The 25,453-nt window shown below is 53.4% G+C and overlaps 10 protein-coding genes across 10 annotated transcripts; 3 read left to right on the top strand and 7 right to left on the bottom strand.

The window, feature by feature from the left end:
• Positions 1-304: 304 nt before the first annotated feature.
• On the bottom strand, positions 305-1,168 carry Z520_05757 (uncharacterized protein; the record flags this gene model as incomplete). Its single annotated transcript, XM_016776260.1, has 1 exon — positions 305-1,168. One exon carries the CDS (start codon positions 1,166-1,168, stop codon positions 305-307), a length of 864 nt encoding a protein of 287 aa, XP_016632579.1.
• A 591-nt stretch (positions 1,169-1,759) lies between these two features.
• Positions 1,760-5,072, top strand: Z520_05756 (uncharacterized protein; the record flags this gene model as incomplete). The annotated part of the gene is made up of 4 exons (XM_016776259.1): positions 1,760-3,364; positions 3,761-4,102; positions 4,214-4,669; positions 4,833-5,072. 4 exons carry the CDS (start codon positions 1,760-1,762, stop codon positions 5,070-5,072), a joined length of 2,643 nt encoding a protein of 880 aa, XP_016632578.1.
• A 283-nt stretch (positions 5,073-5,355) lies between these two features.
• Positions 5,356-7,593, bottom strand: Z520_05755 (uncharacterized protein; the record flags this gene model as incomplete). The annotated part of the gene is made up of 1 exon (XM_016776258.1): positions 5,356-7,593. The coding sequence occupies one exon, from the start codon at positions 7,591-7,593 to the stop codon at positions 5,356-5,358; it is 2,238 nt and encodes a 745-aa protein (XP_016632577.1).
• Positions 7,594-8,271: 678 nt separating this feature from the next.
• Z520_05754 (uncharacterized protein) lies at positions 8,272-10,017 on the top strand (the record flags this gene model as incomplete). Its single annotated transcript, XM_016776257.1, has 3 exons — positions 8,272-8,645; positions 8,938-9,222; positions 9,408-10,017. 3 exons carry the CDS (start codon positions 8,272-8,274, stop codon positions 10,015-10,017), a joined length of 1,269 nt encoding a protein of 422 aa, XP_016632576.1.
• Positions 10,018-10,186: 169 nt separating this feature from the next.
• Z520_05753 (uncharacterized protein) lies at positions 10,187-11,647 on the bottom strand (the record flags this gene model as incomplete). The annotated part of the gene is made up of 1 exon (XM_016776256.1): positions 10,187-11,647. One exon carries the CDS (start codon positions 11,645-11,647, stop codon positions 10,187-10,189), a length of 1,461 nt encoding a protein of 486 aa, XP_016632575.1.
• Positions 11,648-12,400: 753 nt separating this feature from the next.
• Positions 12,401-13,498, bottom strand: Z520_05752 (uncharacterized protein; the record flags this gene model as incomplete). Its single annotated transcript, XM_016776255.1, has 1 exon — positions 12,401-13,498. The coding sequence occupies one exon, from the start codon at positions 13,496-13,498 to the stop codon at positions 12,401-12,403; it is 1,098 nt and encodes a 365-aa protein (XP_016632574.1).
• A 513-nt stretch (positions 13,499-14,011) lies between these two features.
• On the bottom strand, positions 14,012-15,793 carry Z520_05751 (uncharacterized protein; the record flags this gene model as incomplete). The annotated part of the gene is made up of 1 exon (XM_016776254.1): positions 14,012-15,793. The coding sequence occupies one exon, from the start codon at positions 15,791-15,793 to the stop codon at positions 14,012-14,014; it is 1,782 nt and encodes a 593-aa protein (XP_016632573.1).
• Positions 15,794-16,677: 884 nt separating this feature from the next.
• Positions 16,678-20,796, bottom strand: Z520_05750 (uncharacterized protein; the record flags this gene model as incomplete). The annotated part of the gene is made up of 1 exon (XM_016776253.1): positions 16,678-20,796. One exon carries the CDS (start codon positions 20,794-20,796, stop codon positions 16,678-16,680), a length of 4,119 nt encoding a protein of 1,372 aa, XP_016632572.1.
• Positions 20,797-21,467: 671 nt separating this feature from the next.
• Positions 21,468-23,645, top strand: Z520_05749 (uncharacterized protein; the record flags this gene model as incomplete). Its single annotated transcript, XM_016776252.1, has 1 exon — positions 21,468-23,645. The coding sequence occupies one exon, from the start codon at positions 21,468-21,470 to the stop codon at positions 23,643-23,645; it is 2,178 nt and encodes a 725-aa protein (XP_016632571.1).
• Positions 23,646-23,705: 60 nt separating this feature from the next.
• Z520_05748 (uncharacterized protein) lies at positions 23,706-24,530 on the bottom strand (the record flags this gene model as incomplete). The annotated part of the gene is made up of 3 exons (XM_016776251.1): positions 23,706-24,169; positions 24,223-24,354; positions 24,413-24,530. 3 exons carry the CDS (start codon positions 24,528-24,530, stop codon positions 23,706-23,708), a joined length of 714 nt encoding a protein of 237 aa, XP_016632570.1.
• Positions 24,531-25,453: the final 923 nt, after the last annotated feature.

Below are 25,453 nucleotides of genomic sequence, written 5' to 3'. Positions count from 1 at the left end.
AAGCTTTCGCGGAGGGTGAAGCTTTGATCTGACCGAAATTGACGTTGAAGGTGAAGGTGAGGGTGGGACGTAGGGGTGATGGAGATGGTTTCAAGGTTGGGGTTGCTGTGAGGCATGCAGGCGTCATACAACTCAACATTACCAGAATAATAACATTCAAGGCAGTTCTTATGCAAACACTCCGAAAAGAGAAGTATTCCTTTCTCCCTATTTACGTAAAACTAGAATCATTTTGTGGCCACTGCGAAAGGATCCATTCGAGACATGTGGTCTTCTGGGACTACATTGAGCTTACATGCCGTGACTAGATTCCCATCATCTCTGCCAGCCATTTCTCGTATGCACCCTCAATCTCAATGCACCTCTTTCCTCTGACCCACAAACACTTGCCATTGATATCTGTTTCGTTCTCTGTTGTTGCGAGATATGCAATTCCCAATGCAACATCCTCCGGTTCACTTGCCTCGTGTCCTTGGAATGCGTCGGGTGGTAGATTGGCGGTCAACCCAGTGCGTGTGAGCCACGGCCCTACCATAGCGATAGATACATTCTTCGCCCTCAGCTCTTCTCTTCGGGATGTGCTGCGCATCAACCCCATGAGAGCGTGCTTCGATGCCACATACATGTCTTGGTAAGGGACGGGGATGTATGAGGCAGCGGATCCGGTGATGATGATACGGCCCGCTCGTCCGTCTTCAAGATGATGCACCGCCAGTTTGATCCCATAAAGGACGCCATAGAAGTTGACGTCAAAAATCACTTTCGGCGGCGGCTTGAGGAATTGTCCGTTTTCCTCGTCCGCGAGGTAGTTGCTTGCAACTCGCTCCTTGGCTGACGCTTGCTCCGAGGTTGCAAGCTCGGGATCGATGCCAGCATTCAAACACACTATCTCTGGCGGTCCGTATATGCGAGTGGCCCAGTTGAACAAGGCGACTTGTTGCTCCCATGACGAGACGTCGCACGCGTAAGAATCGCACTCATGGCCGATACTTTGTGCCACATCTTGCAGTTTTTTTGCATCCAGATCAACCAAAATAACCTTCGCACCGTTTTGGGCGAACAGTCGGGCAGTTGCAAGGCCTATTCCACTTGCAGCTCCAGTCACAAGGACAACTTTTCGAAGCAGTTCTTTGAGCGTGGCGGGGTTTGGGAGGACAACTTCCGACATTGTTTCTGTGGGAGTCAGTGGATGGGAGACACACAGCAGAAGATGATTGTATATGGAGGAAAGATTGTCAACGAAGAAGGAACTTCAAGGGTTGCGGCTCAGCAAGCAGGTCTGGAGTCAGGCGTCTTGCTTGTGCCCGCTCTTGCTTGTCAGGCTAGGTCATGTTCTACCCTTAACATCAGCACAACAGTGGTGGAAAAGCGAGGAGTGGCATCATCGAGAACTTCGCAACACTAGGCTGTACTCGACCAGGAGCCAGCCAGGAGGAGGAATGCAGTTTAGGGCCTCCTAATATCCGTGAAGAGTAGTCGGTGTCCTTGTGCAACTGCAGTCATCAATTGGTACAATGGACGATCAGGCGCGCAGCCGGAGAGGCGCGTCAGGTGAACGCAGCTGAACCATTTAAGGAAGGTTAGACGACAGACGGTCTCTCGGCCTGTAATTGGTCAACGCAAGGCGCCCGTTAGTCCGTTTCCAGTCGTGCGTAAATAAACGAGAAAACACTGCATACATACAAGGTACCGACTACTTGCCAGCATCACCGAAGCGCTTTGTATTCGACTTATTTCTTTGCCGAAGCACTATTCGACAATGGACATAGAATTATCACACATGGACACTGCCGAAATCGCACAATCGATCCAAACCACAAAACTCGAACTTGCCTACGAGCGCGCCGTGAGAGAAGCCGAACGCATCTATGAAGAAGAACGAGTGCGCCAACTGCGCGTCCAGCTCCTGCTGATGGAACACGAAAACGATGAGCTGCAGGAGCAAGCGGAGAGCGGCGAGGATGAACAGCATCATTTGCAGGAGGCCAATGAGGTGCTACAAAGCCGTCTGGCCGATGCTGAGGCGGACTTTCAACAAGCACAGACGGACCTTAGGGCGCGCCTCCGTGATCTAGAATACTTGAAAACAGAAGTCAACGTCCTAAATGCTGCGAGCAACGATGCAAGCAAGCTCCTCGCCGAAAAGCTGGCGTTGTCGAGAGAGCTAAACACCCTCAAACCAGAACTTGAACACCTAAGATCCCAAAACTCGGCCTACCAGAAACTTCTCTCTGAGAAGCTGGCTCTGCAGCGGGAGGTCAGCTCTCTTCAAGTCGAGCTCGAGACGGAGAAACGGGCGGTCCAAAGACTCAAAGCACAAGAAAAGTCATCTAGCCGTGAAGACTCGGAGTTGATGGCAGAGGTCGAGGGTTTAAGAAAAGAGCTTGCCAAAATACAACGGGATGCACAAAAAACAGAACGGGAGAGCAGGAAGAGAACAAGCGAATGGGAGAACGAGAAGGAGGTCTTGGAAGGGAAACTGGATGCTTTCCGCAACAAACTTCGATCTACAAAGGACCAACTCAAGGAGGCGCAAGACGAAATTGAGAAACTGCAGGCAGCGCAGATGGCGCAGTCGTCTGAGATGACCAAGGCAAGACTTAACGGGGCAGGAGCCACGGCAAATCCTAGGAAGAGAAACGTGGCTAGGTTTGACCCAGACATGACCATCGGCACGCCGGGACATGGCAGTCTTGCGACGAAGAAGCCTCGGATTTCAGTTAATGTTGGGGACAAGTCCAACTTCTCCATCACGCCCTTCTTGAACCGCACTCTCAGCATCTTGCCAGAAACGCCAGCCGAGGACGAAGCTGAAGGGCAAAAGGACGACAACGCAACCGTCAGTCAGCGCGTGGACGCGGTAGTCGAGGACGAGGACGAGGTTCCCACGGTTCAACCGAGAAAGAGAGGGCCGGTCATGGCGAAAAAGCTGACTGCACCAGCAGCCAGGCGAAAAGGCGCCCAAGCTCTGAAAGACACGACCGATTCAAAAGTCAATAACACAGTCAAAAATCAACAGGTTGACAAACTCATCGAGGAGGTCTCGGACATGGAAAGTGATCGAGAAGATACAGCTAATAGCGATGGCCAAAGACCGAACAAGGAGAATACAGAGCAAGCCAGTACAGACACCACCACTCTGGAGGCAACACAACCGTCCAAGAAGCAAAAGACACTAGCGAAACGTGCCAACATCTTCGATGAAGAGGACAGTGCGCCTGCACCAAAGATCAGGAGTCTAGGAGGTGGGCTTGCCGGCAAAGGGGGCGTTTTGGGCCGCATCAACCTCAAGGCAAAAGGTGTGGGCAAAGGAAAACCATTGACTGAGTTCTCGCCCCTTAAGAGGGACCGGAGGGCTCCTAGTGTTGTTGATATGGGTTGAAAGGGAGTTAAACGGTCTGGGCTGCTACGAGTTGACCCTCGAATGGACGACTTTCATGCATCTGGTATGAGTTATTTGGGGACATGGAACTTCATAATGTGGATGGCAGTTGAACCTCTACAATAGCGGCAACACGCCCTTACCAATGGGGAAAGCCGAGAGGTGCCGCTTTATGGATCAATGACATCTGAATCGCGAGCAAAAAGTTGCTTGATGGCTTTATGAATTCCAGGTTCTTTTCTTGCAACTTACTTCGTTTCGCGACACACCCTTTACCTCCCTGCCGAGCGCTCTTTGGCCTCGCTAGAGCGTGCTATGCAATCATGTAACCCACGTCTTGCCCTCCGCTCTTCGGCCAGCGTACCAGCCACAACCAAGTACCTCGTTCATGATCCGCTTGCGCTTCGCCCGCGCTCGAAGCCATGTCTCCCCTCGCCAAACTCTATCTCATTGCCTGCTGGTCGTATATTATCTCCTTCCACATCACCTTCACGCTCCTCACCATGCTCGATCTTCACGAAAGGAGTACGCTTCGCTTCCTCGAGCACGAGGCGCTGGACTGATCGGCAGCGAGGGGATCAGTTCGCTCGCGCGGCAAAGGTCCAGGGATTGAAGAGTCGAGCGGCTTTCAAGCTGTTGCAGATCAATGAACGGTACAGGCTGTTCAAGCCAGGCATGACTGTCGTGGATCTGGGGTTTGCGCCGGGAAGTTGGAGTCAGGTAAGAACACCATGCGCGAGGAGGGAGAGTCAAGAGTTGGGGAAATTTGGAAAGAACTGGACCGGAAGAGCTTGGGCTCTGATGGCTGACACATATCTTCCTTGAAAACAGGTCGCCATTGACCTGACGAAGCCTCGGGGTCGAGTTCTAGGTGTCGACCTCCTCCCCGTGCAACCACCAAAGGGCGTGTCGACAATCCAAGGCGATTTCCTGTCCCCGGACATTCAAGCCGAGATAAAGTCGTTTCTGCGGGATCCTGACCGGGGCCGCCTACGGCGATCGCTGTTACTAGGCCCGCCCGAGGAGACTCCAGAAGGCGGAGAAGAGGACCAGCAGGCGATGCTTGAAGAAGAGGCAACAGGGTATCTTGACCGCGAGAGTCACGAGAAGACACTCGAGGAACAGCAAGACCGAGAACACCTGGACAAGTCTGTCGACGTGGTCCTGAGCGACATGTGTGAACCCTGGGACCCGCTTGAAGGGCTTTACAAGAGGAGCATCAGTAACCCTTATCGCAGGTTGATGAACACGAGTGGAAACGCCTTCCGCGATCATGCCGGAAGTATGGTATGTCTGTCTAGGCCACCAGCGGTCCAATTCCTCCTCCCATTCATTCATTCATTACCTTGTCAGACCCCTCACAAAACTCTCTTCCACATTCATTTTTCTAGGCAAACACGATCATTAAAACTACCGGACTGACGCTTTTGTTGGGGAACCCCCCGAGCAGGATCTCTGCAGAGCAGCCCTGCGCTTCAGCTACGACACGCTCAAAGTCGGCGGCCATTTCGTGTGCAAATTCTACCAGGGCGCCGAAGACAAGAGCTTGGAGAAATCCCTCAAAGCCATGTTCCACAAGGTCCACCGTGAGAAGCCCGAGAGCTCGAGGAGTGGATCCAAAGAGGCCTACTTCGTGGGCATCAAAAGGTTGGCAAAGGCGGATCGGGAGGCCGTGTTTGCTGAGCCGTAATTTATCTAGGTAATTGTCGCTCTCATGCGATACACCGGGGGACGATGGCTGCCCATGTATTCATTCTCTTCCCCAGAAAAGAGGGAGACGAATAGAACTAGATGGGAACGTCCGGACAAGGAAAAAGAAGAGACACAGCGCTATGTGTGATGGGAACTATATCTGTATCAATAAGCGGTGATGGAAGGCTGCTTCCCAATCACCCAGGAGATCCCCTCCTGACACCGTTCAAAATAGTGGCAAGAAGGGGTGTGTAACATAGCTAGCTAGCTCCCTGGTATTCTTAGATCAACTCGCCCTCTTCATCCTCGCCGCCCTCGACGCCTCCTTCCTCCTCGCTAAACTCGATATCCCGCGCCGCATCCTCAGCCAGCCTCTGCACCTCCTTCAACCCACTGACCTCCTCGACGAAGCCCTTCTCATTGAGTGCCCTCTGGACGAACCCCCAGGGATCGGCCTCGTAGGCGTCCAGCACTTTGTCGGAACAGGCGCTGCAGTACGTGTACGCCGTGCCGGTGATGTTCATGTTGGAGAAGGTGGCCAGGAAGCCGCGGACCTGGTGGGGGACGAGGCCCAGCGGGTGGTCACCGCGAGAGTCGGGAGACAGCGAGGACGGCGCGGCGGCACCGCGTGGGTGCTGCACGATAGACACGAAGAGTTCGACGAGGAGCGCCGAGGCGATGGCCGCGATGCCCGGGCGCGTTACCGTGCATTGCTGGTCGAGCGTCAGGTCTTTCATCGAGTCCGCGGGAGCGACCACGTCGTTGCAGAAGTAGCACCCCAACTCCGCTTGTCCTTGGTTTTGCTTTTGGGCTTCCTCTCTCTGTGTTCCTGGGAGGGTGGGAGGGGCTTTAACGCCGTGTCTCATGACCACGTACGTGTCGAACCCCAACGCGGCGTTCATGACGATCTTGCCCTTTGCCTTGCCCATGACGGTCGGCAGCCATCTCGACTCTCTTGTGTCCATCAACAAGAAAATCGCGTCGTGCTCATCCACCAGTTTGGTTAGTGTGTCGTATTCGGCCTTTGTTTTCTCGAGGTCCGTGATCGGATGTCCTGCCATGGGCACGCTCAACACATACCCCGAAGACTGGACGCCCGGATACACCGTCTTCAGGGCCTCGGCTGCAGCGGTGGCCTTCTTCTTGCCTCCGTCGAGACAGTCCTGGAACGTAAACAACGGCTGTCTTACAGGGTTTGAGAAAGATACACTCCCGTTGTCCACGAACGTGATGTGCCTGACTCCCCATCCCATCAGGTTTCTCGAAACGTACGATCCCAGTGTGCCAGCGCCGAGTAGGAGACATTTCGTCTCCTTGATCTTCTCGAGGTTCAGGTTGGGCGAGATGCGCCATTTCATCAGTTTCAGGTTGAGATCGACGGACGAGTCGGCCAGTTTGGTCGGGTCCATGTATTCGGTGAGGTCGGCGACGCGGCCGGTGAGCTTGTTCAGGGGGTTGCGTTCCCAGCCTACAACTTTGGGCATGGTCTGTGAATAGTCCGGTGATTGTGCTGCGTCTCCTGCGTTTGCTGCGTTGTTGGTTTTGGACGGTTGTTTGGATACCTCCATGTTTAGGATGACGCTCCGCGCGGCATCTCGCCGCATTTGTGTCTCACGGTAACACAGGATTTGTACTTTGTCGAGTTTCCACCTTTGCCGGATCAAAACCAAAAGGTTTCGAAGCATCCATCCCGGAGCCACAGGACCGGGCTCGGTGTAGTTGGAAGGATCGACGAACGCGACGAAGCAGTCTTCCGGGTCAGCGCTGTCAAAGAAGCCTGTGTCGAAGCTTGACAGAGACGAAACCTGCCACGTGTAGCCGAGACTTGCTGTTGGGGTAAGAGGCGACTGCGGAGAAGTAGGCCCAAAGTCTTCGTCGGCGGGATTGTTGGAATTGAAGTCAAGAGGGTGCTCGCGTGCCTTTTTCACCAGGAAAAACCCATGCTGTCTCGAGTCCACGGCGTATTTCCAGGTCTGGACGCGGTCCACCAGGGTTGTGCTCTCGATCGAGTTCAGTTTCCTGTAAGGGATCCCGGTCTCTGGACTCTTGAGGCTTCCACTGCTGGCCACAGGCACCCAAGGCGGGTCCATGACCAGAGCGGGAAACGCAAACCAGTAGTTGAACTTGTACTTTTTGAGATCTGCGAAACTGAGCACCAGGAAGGAGGCCAGGAGACTCGGGCACGAGTAGACGGTGCCGTCGTTGATGGCGTCCCAGATGGTCTTGGCGGCCTGTTGAATCATGGCCAGCTTGTCGATGTTGCGGTACTCCTCGACCGTGTTGACGTTCTTGATCATGCCCTCCGCCCGGTAGAAGCCCGCGGGGACCTCATCACTCGTCAGTGCGTTGGCGTGGATTTGCATGCGGCAGGAATGCTCCTTGTTGTCGGCGGGACGGATCTCATAGAGGCCCAACAATTTCCGGGCCGAGTCATCGAGCTTGTCATGGTTGATCTTGTGCGATGCCAGGGAGGCGTAGAAGGGGATTTCAATGTCCGAGGCGAAAGGCACGTACTGCATTGTCCAAATCGATATGCGATTGCTCCTGGCGTAGGCGAGTATTGCTTTAGTCCTCCCTCGTGTGAGACTCGAACAGAATCTCTGTATTCCGGATTGATAAGTCGGTATCTGCGTGGGAGGATGAGGCTCTGTCTTCCCAGGCAGCAGTCGGACTATAAGAATGATGCAATATTGGAAACTCGGTCGAGGTCAGACTGAATGGATCATCTAGGCAGGCAAGGCAGGGCCATGTGGTAGTTGAGCGGAGTGGCTGGGGCGGGCCATGTGCTGCAACGAGCCAGATGCAGGAGGCAAGGGGCTAAAAACAGCGGCGGGCCGGACCAGATCTCCGGTTGTCTTTCTGCCTTGCTGCTTTATGGATTGTGAGTCCTCTTTGGGTTAGGCTATGACTTTGCCCGGCTAGTCCGTCATTTGACGCGTTCCGGGGGCATGACCACTTTACGCGTTCTCGATATAGAAGGACAACCTCGTGCAGCGGCATCAGCACAGACAAACGGCAGCAACGATCAGCCAGTTCAAGGAGTACAGAGACCCCCCTGATCATTCTTCCTCGAGTAAAAATAGCAGGCACCCGTTTAACTGCCCCCAACTGGTGAGCAAACGGCCGAGTTTGAGGGTGTCTCGCTGGGATATCAAACGGCACAGCCTTGCGCCAATCCTCCTCCATCCCCTTACACGATGCTGATCGGCATCTGCGGCTCCATCTGCGCGGGCAAACACACCACAGCCGAGTATCTTGTGCAACGGGAAGGCTTTCTTCGCCTGCATCTCCCAACACCACCACAGCATTTCCAATCGTCGGCGTCGCAAGGTCCCTCTCCCGACTACCGCCGCCTCCTGCCCACCATCACCGACCAAATCGGCACGCGTGGCCTCTCTTTTCCCGACGTCGAGTCTCTGTTGGATTTCGTCACCAAGCGATGGCGCGAGCACTGGGTTCTGACCGACATCTACGACGAAGCCACGCTGGAGATATTGCTCAGAAGGCCGTTCTTCATGTTGCTGAACGTGGATGCGCCCCTGGGGACGAGGTTTGAGCGGTTCACTCGGCGGTATGTGTTGCGTCTCTCTGGGTCTTTCTGTTTCTCAGCTTGTACGAAGTTTCGGGGAGCTCAGACGTTTTCCTTTTGTACCTGCTGGTGTTCTATATTCCTTCCCTGCTTCCCATGTGCTTGAGTTCCTTAGAGGCAGCGAATTTCTCCTCAATAGGGGGACTCAGCAACTGTCATCTCTCTTTTCCGCGTCTCCTACCTCCCCACTCCCCCCAGTCATCACGGTGCAGACAGTATAGCGAAGCTAGAACCCTGTCAAACTGACCGACGGTTCCATATGCCCTGCATATAGGTGTGTGAAACGCAAACTCTTACCAATGTCCCTCACGAACTTCGTTTTCTACAACGACCTCAAAATGTACGGATCTCGTACCCTGGCTTCGGACGCCTTCACCGACGCCAACGGGCACCACACCTCCGTGCGCTCATCATCGACGACCACCGACACAACCGACACCACCGACACCGCCGACGGTCAAACCGAGGAGGATCTTTCAATGTCACAAACCGCGCTCCTTCCACTGCTGTCCCACACCCACCTGTCCATCCTCAACTCCTTTCCAAGCATCTCTGCATAGTAAGTCTTCCTCCTCCTGCCGTTCCCCTATGTCGAATATAAAGACCAAACCTCCACGAATCAAAACATCCGACATCCTACCCTATCTATTGTCATCCCGCTACCTCCACGAGCATGCCCATCCTTCCCCTTCTAAAAATTTCAAGTCCCGTCCCCCCAATCCTAACCTTCTGATAAAAATACAGCCACACCTTCCTCGACACGCTCGACCTCCCTTCCCCCCTCCGCCTCCGACCCACATGGGACGCCTACTTCATGACCCTGGCCTCCCTGGCCTCGCACCGCTCCAACTGCATGAAACGCCGCGTGGGCTGCGTCCTGGTCCACAACTTCCGCATCATCTCCACGGGCTACAACGGCACACCCCGCGGACTCGTTAATTGCAACGAAGGGGGGTGTCCCAGGTGCAACGGGTCCGGTAACGCCGGTGGTGTCGCGCTGAGTACCTGTCTGTGTTTACACGCCGAGGAGAACGCGCTGCTCGAGGCCGGCCGGGAGCGTATAAGGGACGGCGCGGTCTTGTATTGTGATACGTGCCCGTGTCTGACTTGCTCGGTCAAGATCGCGCAGGTCGGGGTCAAGGAGGTCGTGTATAGTCAGAGCTACAATATGGACGACGCCAGTCGCGAGGTTTTACAGGATGCGGGAGTCGTTCTGAGGCAGTTTGTCCCCAAGACGAGCGGGCTTGTGGGCTTTGATCTTCCCGAAACGGATGACGGGTCGGTTGATCATGTCTACGAAGATGGAGGAAAACAAGGGCAGGAGATGATCGTCTCGAATGGCAGAAGGTTGTGAATGGGCAGTAGCCAGCAGCAACCAACAAAAGAGTGTGCACATATATCAAATTGGAGTCAACACTAAAGGGTATTAAAATTATCACAGTCCCTAAAAGGACCTGAAGAAGATTCGAAAACCAACGAAACTGAGTTGAAAATCCGCTCTTCAAAACTCACGGCATTTCTCCCTACTTTCCCGCGAAATCCCTGTTCTGTGACCCGTTCGAACCGAGCGCAGGGTTGAATGCTCCGGCCGAGGACGGCGTGGCAGCAGATGAGGTGGCACTCGTCGGCTGCGCAGTCTTGGGCGTTGTTGCGCTCGTTGGTCCGCTCGTCACCCCCTGTGTCTGATTCTCATCCAGCCTAGTGGTGATGGGAGTAATGTTGCGGGATTCTGCCGGGCTAGTGGGCAAGCTGTTGGACGAGTTGGCAAAACTAGCAATGATCGAGTGCCATTGCTGTGCATCCGAATTGGTGTGCGACTTGAACTGGAAGTCCGAAGTCATAGCCATCTTCTGTCCCAACTTGCTGCCTGAAGAGTCTTTGCCTTTGATGGTGAATTTCTGCCCGTCCACAGCTCCGATAATGCAGTCTGGGAGATACAACGAGTGCTCCGGGCTGGGGTCCTTCTGAAAGTTATCGTTGTCCTTGTACTCGTGCAGGTAGCCTGCAGGGGTAACAGCATAGTGTGCGCTGCTGTACCCTTTCAGAGCACCCATGCCACGAGATTTGCGCTCAAGGGTGCCTTCAATCAGCGGCCTGGTAGAACGATGGTTTTCGTTCGGAAAAGACACACTATCCATCGACCTTGGCGGCGCATTCGGGTTGACCAGGACGTGCTGATTGCGCTTGGTAAAGCCATTCCATTCAAAGTCCAACGGGATGTTGCTTGCAGTGGAGGCAATGTCGCCGAACATGGCTTTCTGCCGATCTGCCTGGCCGCCCATAAATTGGTTGTACGAGTTCAGTGCCGTCTGCACGGTTTGCAGAACGTGCGACTCAAACTTGGCAAACGAGTTCTGGACCGCAATCAAGTCTTGTCTGTTGCTGTTCTCTTCGAGCACCTGTTTGTTGAGACGGTGAAGGGTTCCTCTCTTGAGTACGTAGGGGTCATGCTGCGCAGACACTTTGCCCCCCGTCGAGTCGAAATGAGAAGCCTGTTGGCCCAGCAGGTCGATGTGCTTCTGTGACTGCGTGCGCGCCGACTCAACAGCCTTTGCACCTTTCCCAGCGCCGTTGGAGATTTCTTTGTTCTTGTTCTTGATCTCCGCGTGTAGACGCTCGAGGATAGGAAGCACTGATCCAGTCAGGTTTTTGGAGGTTTCGGTGTACAAATTGATTTGTCCTTGAGTGTTGGCCCGCAAGTTCTCGAACAGACCAGCAACGCCCCCTAACGCGGAGTCGAAATGATGAGCCTCCTTAAGAGGGCTCGACAATGTCTTTAGGATTTTCTCTTGCTCTTTGGCGCGGCCGGCCTGCTCCTTTGCAACTGCGGAGACGTAGTTCTCGAGATAGCCACACATGTGCTTCCACGCCTGCAACCGCTCGATCAACAGCCCGGCGGTGCTCGAAGGGTCTCCCGGGGTCACGGTATCATCATCGGAATCATTAGCAGTTCTGGCCCTGGTGGGCAGCGGAGGGGACGCCATAGCGAAGCAATAGTCGGGAGGAGGAGTATTGTACTACGACACTGCCATGACAGTTAGAATGATGGGGATGGTAAGATGAGTGCGCTTGATGGAATGCTAACGCAGAGAAGTAGATGCTTCAATTGCAGTACAGCTGAGGTTAAGGGGTAGGGCAGTTGTGCGTCTGCGACTGCGCTGAGCTCTGCGTCCAAAACCGAGCTCGGGTTGAGAGCCGAGAGCTGAGGCGTGGCTTCCGAGTTCAGCTGCCACAGCGAGGGTTGGAGGAGCAGTACTGAAAGGGCAGTTCGACGGAACAGATTCTGAGACAATGGCTGAAGGGTTCAGTTCAGGTGGCAGAATGAAGCTGGTGCCAGGGCATCCATCGCCTTGTTCTTTGGCGCCATCATTCAGCCTTTTGGCGCCGGTGACGCCAAACCGCCAACGCGACGTCATTTGATCGACGCCTGCACATTCACCCAACAGTGCAAGTGTAAATCATGCAGGCAGGCAGCGTGCTTGGTCGCACAATATTTCTCTATACACAGGTCATGATGTGCTCCATGTACCTGGAGTGCTTTTCATATATACAGTTTCAATCCTTCTGAGACGCAAAATATACAATATATAAGCAAAGAAGCCGGCCAATCGTCAACAGAAATGCATCGTCAGCAGTCCAGCCCTGCGCTCCGCAAATACACCGACCAAACGCTTGCTTACCCAAAATCCCCGTGCATCAATACAACATGGTGCTACATTCTTCACCATTCATCAATCCTAATCCTTGGATATATCCAGTTCACTGTCGGAGCCTGGTATCAGCGGCCCCGGGGAGACCCCCTCGGCATTGTAGGCGGTTTGGCCCAAAATCTTGCCCGTCTCGTCAACGTCCCAAATCCCATAGTTCTGCAGCGTGTTGATAAAGTATGCAAACTCGAGATCATCCTCGGACCTCCAGAACTGACACCTGTCCGTCTTCACATTGTACTCGTGCCAGCCCGGCTTGACGATGCGCCGGTTTCCATGATCGTCCTTCTGCGCTACCCAAGCCGCGATGTATGTATCGTCTGAAAACCCCTTCTCCGTGGGGATGTATCGCGACGGATATCTCTGATATTTGGGATCGTCCTCCCGGACCCATTCGCCGCAGCATCTGTCGATCGAAGGGGCTTTGCTCCAACAATTTGGTTCCGTCTGGATCAAGCCACTCAAGAATTTCGGAGGCCTGTCGCAGAACAGACGCCACTTGGCTAGCGCCGCGAGCGCGTCTCGCGGACAGCTGTGCGTCGGCATCGGCATGTTGACGTCGTAGATCTTGACCACACTGTCACACCCTTTCGCCCGGCATCCGATCGTCAACTTGGAGTATTCTGGAGACGTCCTCGACGGCGTCTCAATGGGGTCATTATTATATGTTGGAGTGGAAGAAGGCTCATCCTCAGGAAGGGCGTCCAATACATCGTCTGGAAGGGAGTCAAGTACATCGTCAGGTAAGGCGCCGAGGACATCGTCAGGTAGCGTGCCGTTAGAGAGGGCATCAAGTACGTCGTCTGGAATGGCGTCGTACATATCGCCTGAAATGCCGCCGTACGCATCGGCCGGCACGTTGTACGCGTCACCGGGGACAGCGCCTGCCCCTTCAGGGACATCACCGACACCACCAATGGGGATGCCTGTTACAAGGCCAGCCACTTCATCAAAAATGTTGGCGATGTTCCTGGCCTGCTCATCGTCGTCAGGCTTCAACAGGTCGATGGATGGCCCTGCAGCGAGATCTCTCGCCCTCACAAGGTTGGTGACATTGACAGGCTGGGCCACAGCAGTCATCGTAGCCATGACAATGAGACTCACGACAAGGATCTGTTGGATAGCCATGGTGTATGATATGTGACTGTTCAACAAAGGAGGTAAACTGGAACGGGCCTTTGTACGCAGCTCTAGGTACAAATTCCTGATGGTCACCACCTCTGGGACGACTGCACAAATCTTTATATCAGTTCTGCTCAAGGAGGTCCTCAGACATAAGATGCCACTGTGACTGGGACCCTCCCTAGGGAATAAGCCTGGTTGGCCAATAGGAAAGCCATAATTCAAGTCTGGAACGTGGTAGTGTGGACGATATACTCGGCTTGGATGTGGAACAGGCATTTCAGTCTCCACTCAGTGGTGAATATAGTTTTCGCTGCAGAAGCTTGACGGATGCTGTCCTTGTCCGGTGCAATCAGAGCCAGAGCTCGCCCCAATACAGAACGTAGTTGCACAATAATTACAAAGTGTGCCAGTTATACATACATAGTTGGACGTCCAGATCTGCAGCTCTTGTTGAGCCACAGGGATCGTGACTGTTGGTGCCAGTGGCTTCACCCCCGGATCCAAGCGGCGGGCTCCTCAACGAACCACTTCTTCTTCGGCCTCAGGCAAGCTCTGCTCGTCACCCAGTTTAGGATCGCGAAGACAGAACGCAAAGACGATTAGAAGGGCGCAGAGACAAATTCCCGTGATACAGAGCAACCTCTGTGCATGTTGATATGCGGCGATGATGGCTGTTCGCACTGGCGTGCCCACGGGGTATTCGTATGCAACCGTGAATGGGTCGGCATAGGTCGCCGCGGCCAAGGTCGAATTTCCAAGTGGCGCCAAATTGCGCTCGAGTGTTGATGGAAGCACGTTGGTCCAGATGGTACCGGAGATGGCACCGCCAAAGGCAGACCCGATATTATAGGTTGCCAGATACAGACCCGTGATGACGGCAACGTGCTCGTGTTTGGTCGCAGCCTGTATCGACGCCTGGGCCGGGTAGGGAAACATGCCTCCGGCAAACCCCAGGAGGACCTGCGCACCGATGACGCCCGACTGGCCAGCTGAATTTGGAGAACCACGGTAGTGAATGAGAAGTCCAAATGCAACCATGAAAAGACAAGTTCCCGCCACTATGAACCATTTCAGGCGTCTGACATTGTAGACCACCATGCCCAGAAGGAAGCCAGCGACGACAGAGGTAAAACTGTACAAGGAAGTAATTCGGGTGGCTCCCATGATACTGAAATCAAAAGCGATGATCAGTACTGTGTAGAGATAGTCGCCTTGCATGTACCAAGCAAAATTCAGGGTGCACGCAATACCTAACGCCCCCCAGACGCCGCGATCCTTCAGGAGATCAAAGGGCACGAGTGGTCGAGGGGCTCTTAGCTCCCAAAAGACGAAAACCGGGATACAGAGAATTCCAATGACAAGAGGCGCAATGACATGTGCGGTACCCCATGATGATGTTGATCCTCCAGCAATTGTCAAGGGAACAAGGATGAGAGCGAAGACCGCGATCAACAAGATGATACCGGGAATGTCAAGGGCCCAGAAGAGCTCCTGTGTCAGTCCTCTTGCGCCCATCATCTGGTACGGTGTCTTGTATTTCTCCAAGACACCAGCTTTGCGGGCACGCCGGCCGACGAAGTAGAGAGATATCATGAGCGGAAGCGCACAGACCGGGTAGATTATGCACCACATCCCAATGCCCCATTTCCAGGTTGTCGCACCCAGGACGGCTGAAGTGATATTGCCACTAATCCAGGTGTTCACCAAGAATGGTAGTGCAGGAATGTAGCTGAAGAAGAGTCGAGCTCGCAGGGAGGTGATGTCGGCAATGATCACTTCCACCAACAAGAGAACGCAAGTATAGCCGATCTGATAGAGGACTGAGCCTCCAGCGAAGGTGTCGATATTGGTCGCAGAGGCTTCAATGATGGTTCCGACAACATAGAAGACCACGCTGACGAAGACCAGTTCCAGACGGCCGAAGACGTCGGCGATTTTGGCAGCCGTCGGCTGGGCGGCGGCGGCGATGACAGCGCGCAGCGTGTTGATTGTGGCCAGCAGAGAATGGTGGCCCATGGATGCAGTCGCTGTGGTCTGGTATGTATATCGAACCGTGCCATCTAGTCCATAGGCATACGCAATGAGAAACACGCCAATGAAGAGGAAGAAACGATCTTTCCTTGTGAGAACTTCGTTGATGGCCTCAATCCTCACGACACCTGGCGACTTCTCCGCATCGACAATAGAGCTGCGTCGACGGGACGGTTCCTCGACAGTACGAGGAGCATTATCTTCTGCAACTTTGGGCGCTGATGGCATGTCTGCGGTCTTGGGATAAGAATCGTCCGAGAACGGCATGGTGAATGAGAAGTTGCGATCCCGCTCAGGACTCTAGTAATGTGTCGATGGTCAAGGATGTCATTCAACGCAAAAGATAACTGACAGAGAAGCAGAACTGCTTATGTAGTAGTCAAGCACGATGAGGAGTCTCACTCGGCGAAGTCGGCTTGATTGACTTTGAAGTTGGTCTGTTCAAGGGTTTACAACGCCCTTGGCAAATAGTCGAGGACATGTTAGATCTCCATCCGGACGGCACAAATGTCACGAAGGACATTCTCGTACAAATTTGCCTTGATGGGTGAGGCAACGGTGGGGGGAGAGACGTCGTAGTGAACAAGCCATTGGACAACTGATGATAATCTAATCAGATCATCAGATAAAAATTTTCACAGCGGGGCGGGAAAAGCGGCATTTAGGACGAAGCAGAAGCTGTACTCCGTAGTGTAGCGACGCCAAGGACATGGCTAAGAAAATGATTTCAGGTGCAGCGGTGCCGTTAGTGAGGAAGGGAACACTTCTTGTCAGACCCATGGGTGGTGAGCATCGAAGGGGGAGCAAGCGACCTCTACCATGCGCAAAGCCAGGGATCTAATCGGTGATCAAATGATCTAATCAGACATCGGCTCCTCTTGCCCTAACAAAGAGTTTGACGGCGTTGGCGGCGTTCCGCTCTTCGCCAAATCAGTTTTCGCGGAACTTGTAGTGGTGGCCAGCAAGGTGGCAGTTTGCAGGACGCCGTAACCAGGGCCTGGTCTGCTAGGTACAAACTGCAGAGTTGGACCGCTTGACGGAGAAAATACTAGATCGAGCACAGGGATTGCGCAAAGCGTTGCATTTCTGCGGACACCCCGTCTTGTGAGAATGGTCCGAAGTCGGACATTGTCCCACTTGGGCTGGGCAAACTACATGGCCTGCCCCAGCAGCTGAGCACCTCTGATCGCCGTTGCAATGTGCCAGGGGAGGCATTCGCTGTTTGGATCTACGCAGCCTCGAGTAGCGCCGAGAGTCACAAGGCCACGGTACTGCTTGATCAAATCTTCGAGCAACTCATCTGGCGACGTCTCGCTCGATGTGTTCGATATGTGGATCGTCGACGTGACTAGGCTGAACTCAATCAGGTTGTGTCCGTCCTCCCACTTGGTTCCTCTCCGTTTCATGAGGTATCCCGTGACTTGTGAAGGTCGAAGGTCGATGAGGCTTCTCGTCTGATTAATCCCGAACGGTAAGATGACGCCCCAACTTTCCTCAGAAGGATCCAGCAATATGAGATCACTCTCATTGTTTGGATCAAACCCGGGGTCGGATGGTGTGGGAGCATTCATAAAGGAGCTGCCACCCGGCGTTGGAGTCGCTGGCACTGTTTGTTCCGGGGACGTCATACTACCCTGCGGTGTCGAGGCGGGTGTCCCATATAGGTTCTGCGCTCCCGTCTGGGCGCTTTTCCCCTGGTTCGCCGGTAGGAAGATCTCTAACTCTGGGTCGAGTTGGACGGAGAGAAGCACTAGCAAGCATCGTTTTTGTGACGTAGGGGAATTCTCGAAAAGTTGATGCCAGTCGAGCAGCTCTGGTTGATCATAGTATTGGTGCTTTACAACCGCCAGCCGCCACGGCCCACGAACTTTGCTCATGAGGTCTTGCGAAACGTCCCACATCTCTCGAAATATGTCATGCCTGGGCCTGCTCTTCCCTGACGGCCGAATGCGAAGACAGTAAGACATGCTAAGTGCGACCCGTCCTAACTCGTCCGTCCACGCCGCAGTAAGCCACCTGTTGTCTTGGCTGACAGAGTATGCGAGATGTAGGCATGGTCCATTCTTCTCAAGAGGCGAGCCATACGTTGGCGTCAGTTGCAGATGCACCGAATTTTCCGATTTCGATAGCACCACGGCCGAGCTGCAAGCAGCTGGAGGCGCTGGAAATTCTGACGGCGGGAGCCGATTGTAGACCTCAATGGCCAGCTGGATGTAGGCTGTTTGGGGAGGGATCACCAGGGCTTCCGCACTAGCGACAAAGTTCTGCGGAATAACTTGTAAAGCAATATCAGACACGCCCTGGTTGTCCGTTCGCGCCTCTGTAAATGATTCGAATAGGTACAAGAAGGCAATGCAGCTTTCCAAGTATGAAATCGCACTTTGATTTCTGGCAATCATACAGACAAGGACGGTGCCCTTCACGTCTGAGGATGTCGCAAGAGCTGTACCGACAAAATTGCATGTCTGGAGGAGGCTGTGTTGACCCAAATCATTCGGGCCCCATGATATCGATCCAGTATCCGTGATACCAGGAAGTCGGCCAATCGAATGATTCCCCAGCGAACAAGAGGTGTAAGTTTCTGCAAGTCGCTGCAGCAGACTAAGACATCCCTCTGTTACATTTTCTTGACTTGGATGGATGCAAAAAGACGTTACATCCTTCGGGCCATTTTCAGGTTGAAGGTTCAACGAATCCCAGAAATTCAAGATAGACATAGAGGCGGTAAGTGGCCGTTCCATTCGTCGAATGCGAATCTGATCCGGTTGGATTCTCATCACCTTGCCGTGAACCCTGCCATTGCTTTGTTCGGCTTTGAGGTTGGTGAGTTGAAATACACTCGAAGGTGCTGCAGAAGTGTTGATCCCGCTCAAGTCAACGATTACATCCATTTGATCACGAGGCGGAAGCTGTGTCACCCTCTGATACTCCCCATGAGGTAGCAAGGTTGTCTGGGACACCTGTTCCACCAACACGTGAGCGATTTGCAGGAGCTTCTGTGGAGATACTGGAGGAATCCTGCGATGATCTGAATTATCCAACCAGAAATCAGATAGCGTGGGGGGTTCTATCAAGCCGGGCCTCAAAAACCCTAGTAACTGTTGTACATTCTGATAGATTGTGTTCTTGTCGATCTCACTCTGACGATTGGTAGCGCTTGGCGATGGAGGATGATATTCTGTCCACTGTCTGAACGGCACATGGGCTGCACTTTGCGTAGACGCAGGATCTGCCGAATTGCTGGAACTGGTCATCAAGCTGTCACTGTCTGATGAGCTTGACGCTGGTCTCTGAAGGAGCGGATTTGGCTTCGAGAAACCCTTGATATTAGAAAAAGTCGGCGTTGGGTCGAACCAATAATCCCCGCCTGCGCCGTATCTGCTGTCATGTCTTGACACAGACGGAAGTGAGTGTAGACCATCATACAGACTTGAACGACGTTCACGCTCAGCACCAATTGTGGGTTCTTTGGCAGACTCTGGTCGCCACAGAGGAGGACCCCGTTTGGGTGGAAGTTGAGATGCCCGCTTGCTTTTCGCCTCCGTAACCGTGGTTGGTTGCTCCGTCCGGCCTTGGGATTGCTGCAAGTTACTGTTTGCAGACACCTTTGGCGCTGTATCAGAGCCCGTAACTTCACCCTTCACCATAGCTGGATCCCGAGAAGCGGCACCTTGATCGGCGCTTTCATCGTTGACTCCCATCATCCCCGGCTCGATCTCGCTGCGCACCGCTGTCTCTTCGATCCGCCCGTGGCTCGTGGCGCGTGCAGAGTTAGGGTCTATCCCAGGACCGTCGAAGAAATCCCAATTAGGCTCGTCTCCATTAGCTTCCGCGCCGAGGTTGTCATCCGGATTCTCCTCGAATAGGTCTTCGTCATAAAATGTCTGCAACCCACTTGCTGTTGGTTCATCCTCGAAATCTGGCATGTCTTCATCCTGCGGTTGGGGCCTTTCAGCAGTACCTCGAGGGATATTTGCGGGAGTCATGGCCATCCCGTCGGCGGATGAGAAGCCCGGTGTAAGATGTGTCATTCCAACCTCAGACGGAGTCGGGTATATTGTCTGGCCAGGACCAAAGCTTGGAGGCCCAAAAGGATGGAAATGGACTGGATCATCAAATGTACCTTCATCAGTAAATAATGGTTCATCATCCTCATCCATCACATTTTGCCGCTCAGCTTCAAGCTTTGACGTGCCGCTGCCCGTGCCAAGAATCCAGTCCCGCACGAATTGCATTGGATCCTGGTTCCCTTCGGTCTTGTTCACTGCGACAGGCTCTTCGCTGCTGAAGACAAAGCACAGGCGTGCTGGCCAAAAGATCGTTCTCCAAGTAACTGAGTCGTATCTAACCATATCAGGACTTGAATTATCTGGTTGACTGTCGTTTGACACGTCATCAATCTCCTCTACGGGGATTTCAATCTCAATCCAGTCACCTTCTATTGCTTCGATAGTCGTGCTCATGTGCTCCTGAAGCCAAGACGGTAGCAGTTCTTCACAAACTTCTCTTTGTGCATTGGACAGTTGGGTTTCGCCACTGGGTTGGTTGCCAGTGATGCCGTTAAGCTTTGTGCTGGCCAGGATTTTTGATCGCGTTGATCGTGCGATGCGCCCGATAGGTGCGAGGTATATGGCAGCTGTTTCAGACTTTATGTGATCATTCCAGTTTGGCTTCATAGCACATTCTCGGATACGGAAGAAGGTGAACGCGCCATCCTTCGCGATTGTGAGTATGATCTGGCCACTTGGAACTACCTGTAGATCGATGTGGTAGAGAGTCCACTTCTTAGCCCTGTCAAGATGATGAACGTCGGCGGCAGATGGAGCCTGCTCAACGAGATATAGATTGGGGCCAAGTGGCTGGAGCTCGGCCTCCCCAACGGGCACAAACTTGATACTGGATACAATCGCAGTAATAAATAGCCTGTAGAGCCGGGACTGTTCCGGTTTCAGCAAGTCGGGAAGACGGGCGGCGGTCTTGTAGGCGATTGTACAAGTGTTAGTCCGCAGCACGTAACCAAACTTCAACAGCAAAGTTTTTTGGTCTTTCGGAGCAGTAATGTCCACCTTCTTGTAGAAAGTGAAAAGTTGACGAGCTTCGACATCTAGTGCAGCAAGAATGGAAGCTTCTCTGAATTGACGCTCAGTTTTCCGGAGTCGAGCAAGAGTGTTCTCTGCGGTGGTGATAAACGCTGACGGATCCTGCGTAGGCGGAGTTGCTACTGTACATACGATATAAGCTATCTCGCCAAAATCGGTCTTGATAGCCATTAGCTTGAGTGGGTACAAAATCCATTGGAATTCAACGACTCACAAGGGTGTAGGCGTTGGTGGAACAATTACTCGGGAACTCCACTGGGGTGTTCATATCGTCAACCGTTAGGTGGAATGAGGACTGCTCGTCGGAAACAGCAAGACAATATAAGCTGGTCGAGTTTTAAGTGCATTGCACGAGTGTCTGCGAGTGTACGAAATGGTCGGTCGTTCAAAGGGCCCTGTAAGGCTCTGAGAGCAATGATGCTGCGGTGTGTGCCGGCTGACTTGGTAAGGTGACCGCAACATAAGCCACTCTGATTCGAGCTTTTGAGCGCAATATTTTTGATTGGAATTGAAATCTCGTGGCCGTGTTGGAAATAGAAGATATACGGAGAGTGGAAGAGGCCAGCTCTGGTATGTTACGATGGAGAGGTTTGTCGTTGCAACATCAACACCGGAAGACCTCGACCGCCGCGCACGTGACTGGCCTGAAATCTTGGCGTGGATTTTCGCATGCCAGTGACAGTCGGCCAGGGAAAAAAAAAGTTGTCAGTGCCACCAGGTATGGAGTGGCTCCCAAGTTTACCATTCAGCAGCAGACGACTAACGAGAAGCAGGTCGACACCCTTGCCTCCCTCATGTCTCTATACTGACATGCTTAATTTCGCTTCTCCTACGAGCCCAGGATGCGACTAACCAACAGTGCGGTTCCGGTCTATACCGTGTCTGGTTCGTCGACCTCTCGCAGTCTCCCGGACTGGCTTTCGCAGCAACAGAGAAAAAAGAAAGACCCCGAATATGCCAACCGCGTCGAGTTACTCCAAGATTTCGAGTTTGAGGAAGCCAGTCAATGCGTGCGAGTTAGCGAAGATGGCGAATGGGTGATGAGCACTGGGACATACAAGCCTCAGATCCATACACACTACCTGCCCAACCTCGCCCTTTCATGGGCAAGACACACCAATACCCTGAACAAGACATTCCTCTTTCTTTCATCCGACTATTCCAAGTCTGTCCATCTCCAAGAGGACCGCTCCTTAGAATTCCATACACCAGGTGGATGTCATGACTCGCTACGAATACCCCGGTATGGTCGTGACCTGGCTTATGACAGGAACAGTACCGAGTTGCTGGTACCAGCTGTCGGCGTCAATGCGAATGGCATGGGAGAGGTGTTCAGGATCAACTTGGAGCTGGGAAGATTCATGAATGAATTGGAGGTAGATGTCGGAGGTGACGACTTGAGCTCCATGGGCGGTGGCGCACTGCAAGGGGGTATTGGAGCCGGCAGTGTCAATGTTGCCGCTGTGGCAGAAGGTAGTCACAACCTGTTGGCATTCGGCACATCTCTGGGCACGGTCGAATATTGGGATACCAGATCAAGAGCCCGAGTGGCTACCCTTGGTGTGCCTGCCGACTTTGAAGGACGACCGGAGGTGACGGCACTTGACTTCCATCGATCTGGAATCAACATGGCTGTTGGCACTTCCTCCGGCCTCATCTATCTTTACGACTTGCGATCCTCGCTCCCAACTTTGAAGAAGGACCAAGGATATGGTTACCCCATTCAGTATGTGCAGTTCTTGACGCAGGGTGTCAAGACACGGGACTCCATTGGAGATCCCAAGATCGCCTCAGCAGACCGACGGATATTGAAGCTCTGGGATGAGCGGGACGGAACACCGTGGACTTCGGTAGAGCCAGCGGTGGACATTAACTGCGTTGCTTGGTGCAAAGATAGCGGGATGTTCCTGACGGCCAATGAAGGTCGACAACAACATGCCTTCTTCATTCCTCAACTTGGGCCGGCTCCAAAGTGGTGTTCGTTCCTTGACAATGTCGTCGAGGAGATGGCAGAGGATCCAAACGATCCTTACGCCTTCTCGAAATCAAAGATAGGGGAGGTGTATGACAATTACAAGTTCCTCACGCCATCTCAACTGCGCATGCTCAACTTGGACCACCTCGTAGGGAAGACGAATCTTCTCCGGCCTTATATGCATGGTTTCTTCGTGGCTCAGGGATTGTACGAAGAGGCTAGGCTGATTGCCAATCCAACCAGCTGGGAAGAAGAGCGGGCGAAGCGGGTTCAGGCCAAGATTGACAAAGAACGCGAAAGCAGAATCCGTGGCAAGAAGAAGATCAGTGTCAAGGTCAACCGGAAGATGGTGGAGAGGATTCTTGATCGCGAAGAAAAGAATGAAAGACGTCGGGCTCAGAGGGTCCTGGCACAAGGAGGCGATGAGACTGCTGCTGCAGAGGCCGCCAAGATCCTTTCTGCTCAGGACGAAGAAAAGGGTCTTCTTGCGGATTCACGTTTTGCCAAACTCTTCCAAGATGAAGATTTTGCTGTGGATGAGACATCCCGAGAGTTCCAGCAACTCAACGCCAGCACCAAGGTGCCTGCGTCGAATCACGACCAAGAAAAGGGGCTGACCGCTGTCGAAGAGGAAGCAATAGATGAAGTTCCTGGGTCGAGTGACGAGGATCAGCCAGATGAAGATGCTGGTCCCTCCAGATACAGAACGACAGACCGAATATCCACTGCTGATTACAAACGCCGCTCAAGTAAGAAACAGAAAAAGAAAGGCGATCAAATTCAAATGCGCGTCACGTCTTCGAGATCGAATAATGCCGTCAGAACGCCACACGACCGCTCATTTGGCTCTCGGGCAGAAAGCTTTCAGCCAGTGGAACGGGCAAAAGGAAAAGTTGGTTTTGGCGACGCCGTCGGTGACAAGGTCATCTCATTCGATCCGACAAAGAAATCCAAACGTGCAGACAATACTTATGGCGGCACTACCAAGACATCAAGAGGTCAAGATCGAAGAAGCGCATCAGGTAATACGTTTAGGAGAATGTGATCTCTCTGGACATCCTAAGAGTACAAATGGCAGCTGGCTACCGCCCGGCAGGTTTAGCGATCAAGCCCAGGTTTTCATGGCTTCGATTATTTTGCCCGACTGTGTCACAGCGCCGAAGACACCCCCTTCCATTTGGACAGAATCCAGTGCAAATCGATGCAACCTGGGTGTGGCTGCGGCCGTGGCGTCTTCTAGCACGAGGCAGTCAAAGCCGCGGTCATTCGCCTCGCGCATGGTACTGGACACGCAGACGTCCGTTGTGACACCTGTCAGTATCAAGTTTCTGATACCACGAAGCCGCAAGATATGCTCAAAATCCGTATGAGAAAATGCTCCCCTCCCAGGTTTGTCGATAATGATCTCTTCGGGTAACGGCTTTAACTCGGGGATTACATCGTGGCCTATCTCTCCACGAACCAGGAATCTTCCCATTGGGCCTCTGTCACCGATGCCCAAATGTCGAGGGTTATTGCGGGATCGAAAATGTTCCCGACTCGATAAGGTGGAGAGGTCTGGCCTATGACCTACACGAGTCTCAGCAAAGCAGAAGCATGTCTGCACGACCTCCAATTCGAACCTTCCCGAGTGAAAAAGACTGGGAACGAGCCTTCTCGCGCGCTAGAGAGAAGGGCTTGAATGGCCGGGATGATGGCACGGGCATCTGCCACATCGTAGCCTTGACAGTCGAAATAGCCGCCCACTTCGCAAACTGCAGCGGAGAATGGTCAGCGCGGCACTTCAAGCAGCCTGCCGAGCAGTCGTCCTACAGTCTCGTTGCATGTCAATGATGACCAGGGCGGTTGTTTCGGGAGACAGGGAAGCATCATGCGGGTATGGGTAAGGATCTGCGGGGACCTGGTCCCTGTGAGACACGTCCTGAACCATTGGATGTGAGGGCAGTCAGGAGAAGGAGATGAAAGGAACAGAATGTCTAAGGCTGTGATCAAGCACAAAGAGAAAAACTATCTAGAGACTTTGACCGTGGGAGAAGTCCACAGCCAATGCCAAGGCTCCGCTGATAAACACGTGTTGGCCAGCCTCGCCGTGACAATATCAGAAGGCTCTACGGAGTACTCCGCGCTACTCAGGCAGCAGAAGATAAGCCTAAAGGTGAGTAGAGATGACTCCTCACGTGGAGACAATGGGACGATAGGACAATTGGGTTTTGGTGTGTGCATAGAACACGTACATAGAACTAAGCAGAAGCCGAGATCAATCGGAGAATTACGTGCACGAGATGGCAGATAATAGGCTTTCCTTGGCAGCCGGCTGTTGCCAGTGCAGGGGCCCGTCAGCGCAGTCAGCGTCCGTTATGGTTCCCCCCTGGGTACCCAGCGAGCTAGGTGGCCCCCAACCCCCCGGGCTAGTTAGTAGTTGGGCTAGTGACGCCTAGTGCCTGGTGACCCGTTGTTTGTCGTTTGACGTGCCTGCAGGTCCGTTTATTTGCTGCCCCTTCTAGACTTCTTCCAACTTTGATACAACAAAAGGCCGCTTCCTCTGCCTGCTCGCTGGGACCGTCACCCCAGCGCAGGCTCTCCCTGCGAATACTAACCATAGCAGCAGCATCAACCGCGTCGCCTCCTCCTCATCCGCGACCACCAAACATCTCGACAACAATCCGAGCGACCCCAACCTCACCGCCTCCGAACCCGCGTCGCATCAATCAGAAACCAGCAGCAGGCCACCACCACATCTTAGACGACTCATCACGACAGCCGGATCGCCCAGCCTCCAGTCGCGACTCCGTGAACAAGAGCGACCACAATCAGCGACCACAATCAGCGACCACAATCAGCGACCACAATCAG

Source organism: Fonsecaea multimorphosa (assembly GCF_000836435.1).
Source record: "Fonsecaea multimorphosa CBS 102226 unplaced genomic scaffold supercont1.10, whole genome shotgun sequence".
NCBI classification, from domain to species: Eukaryota; Fungi; Ascomycota; class Eurotiomycetes; order Chaetothyriales; family Herpotrichiellaceae; genus Fonsecaea; species Fonsecaea multimorphosa.
This window is presented reverse-complemented; position numbering and strand designations above follow the sequence as displayed.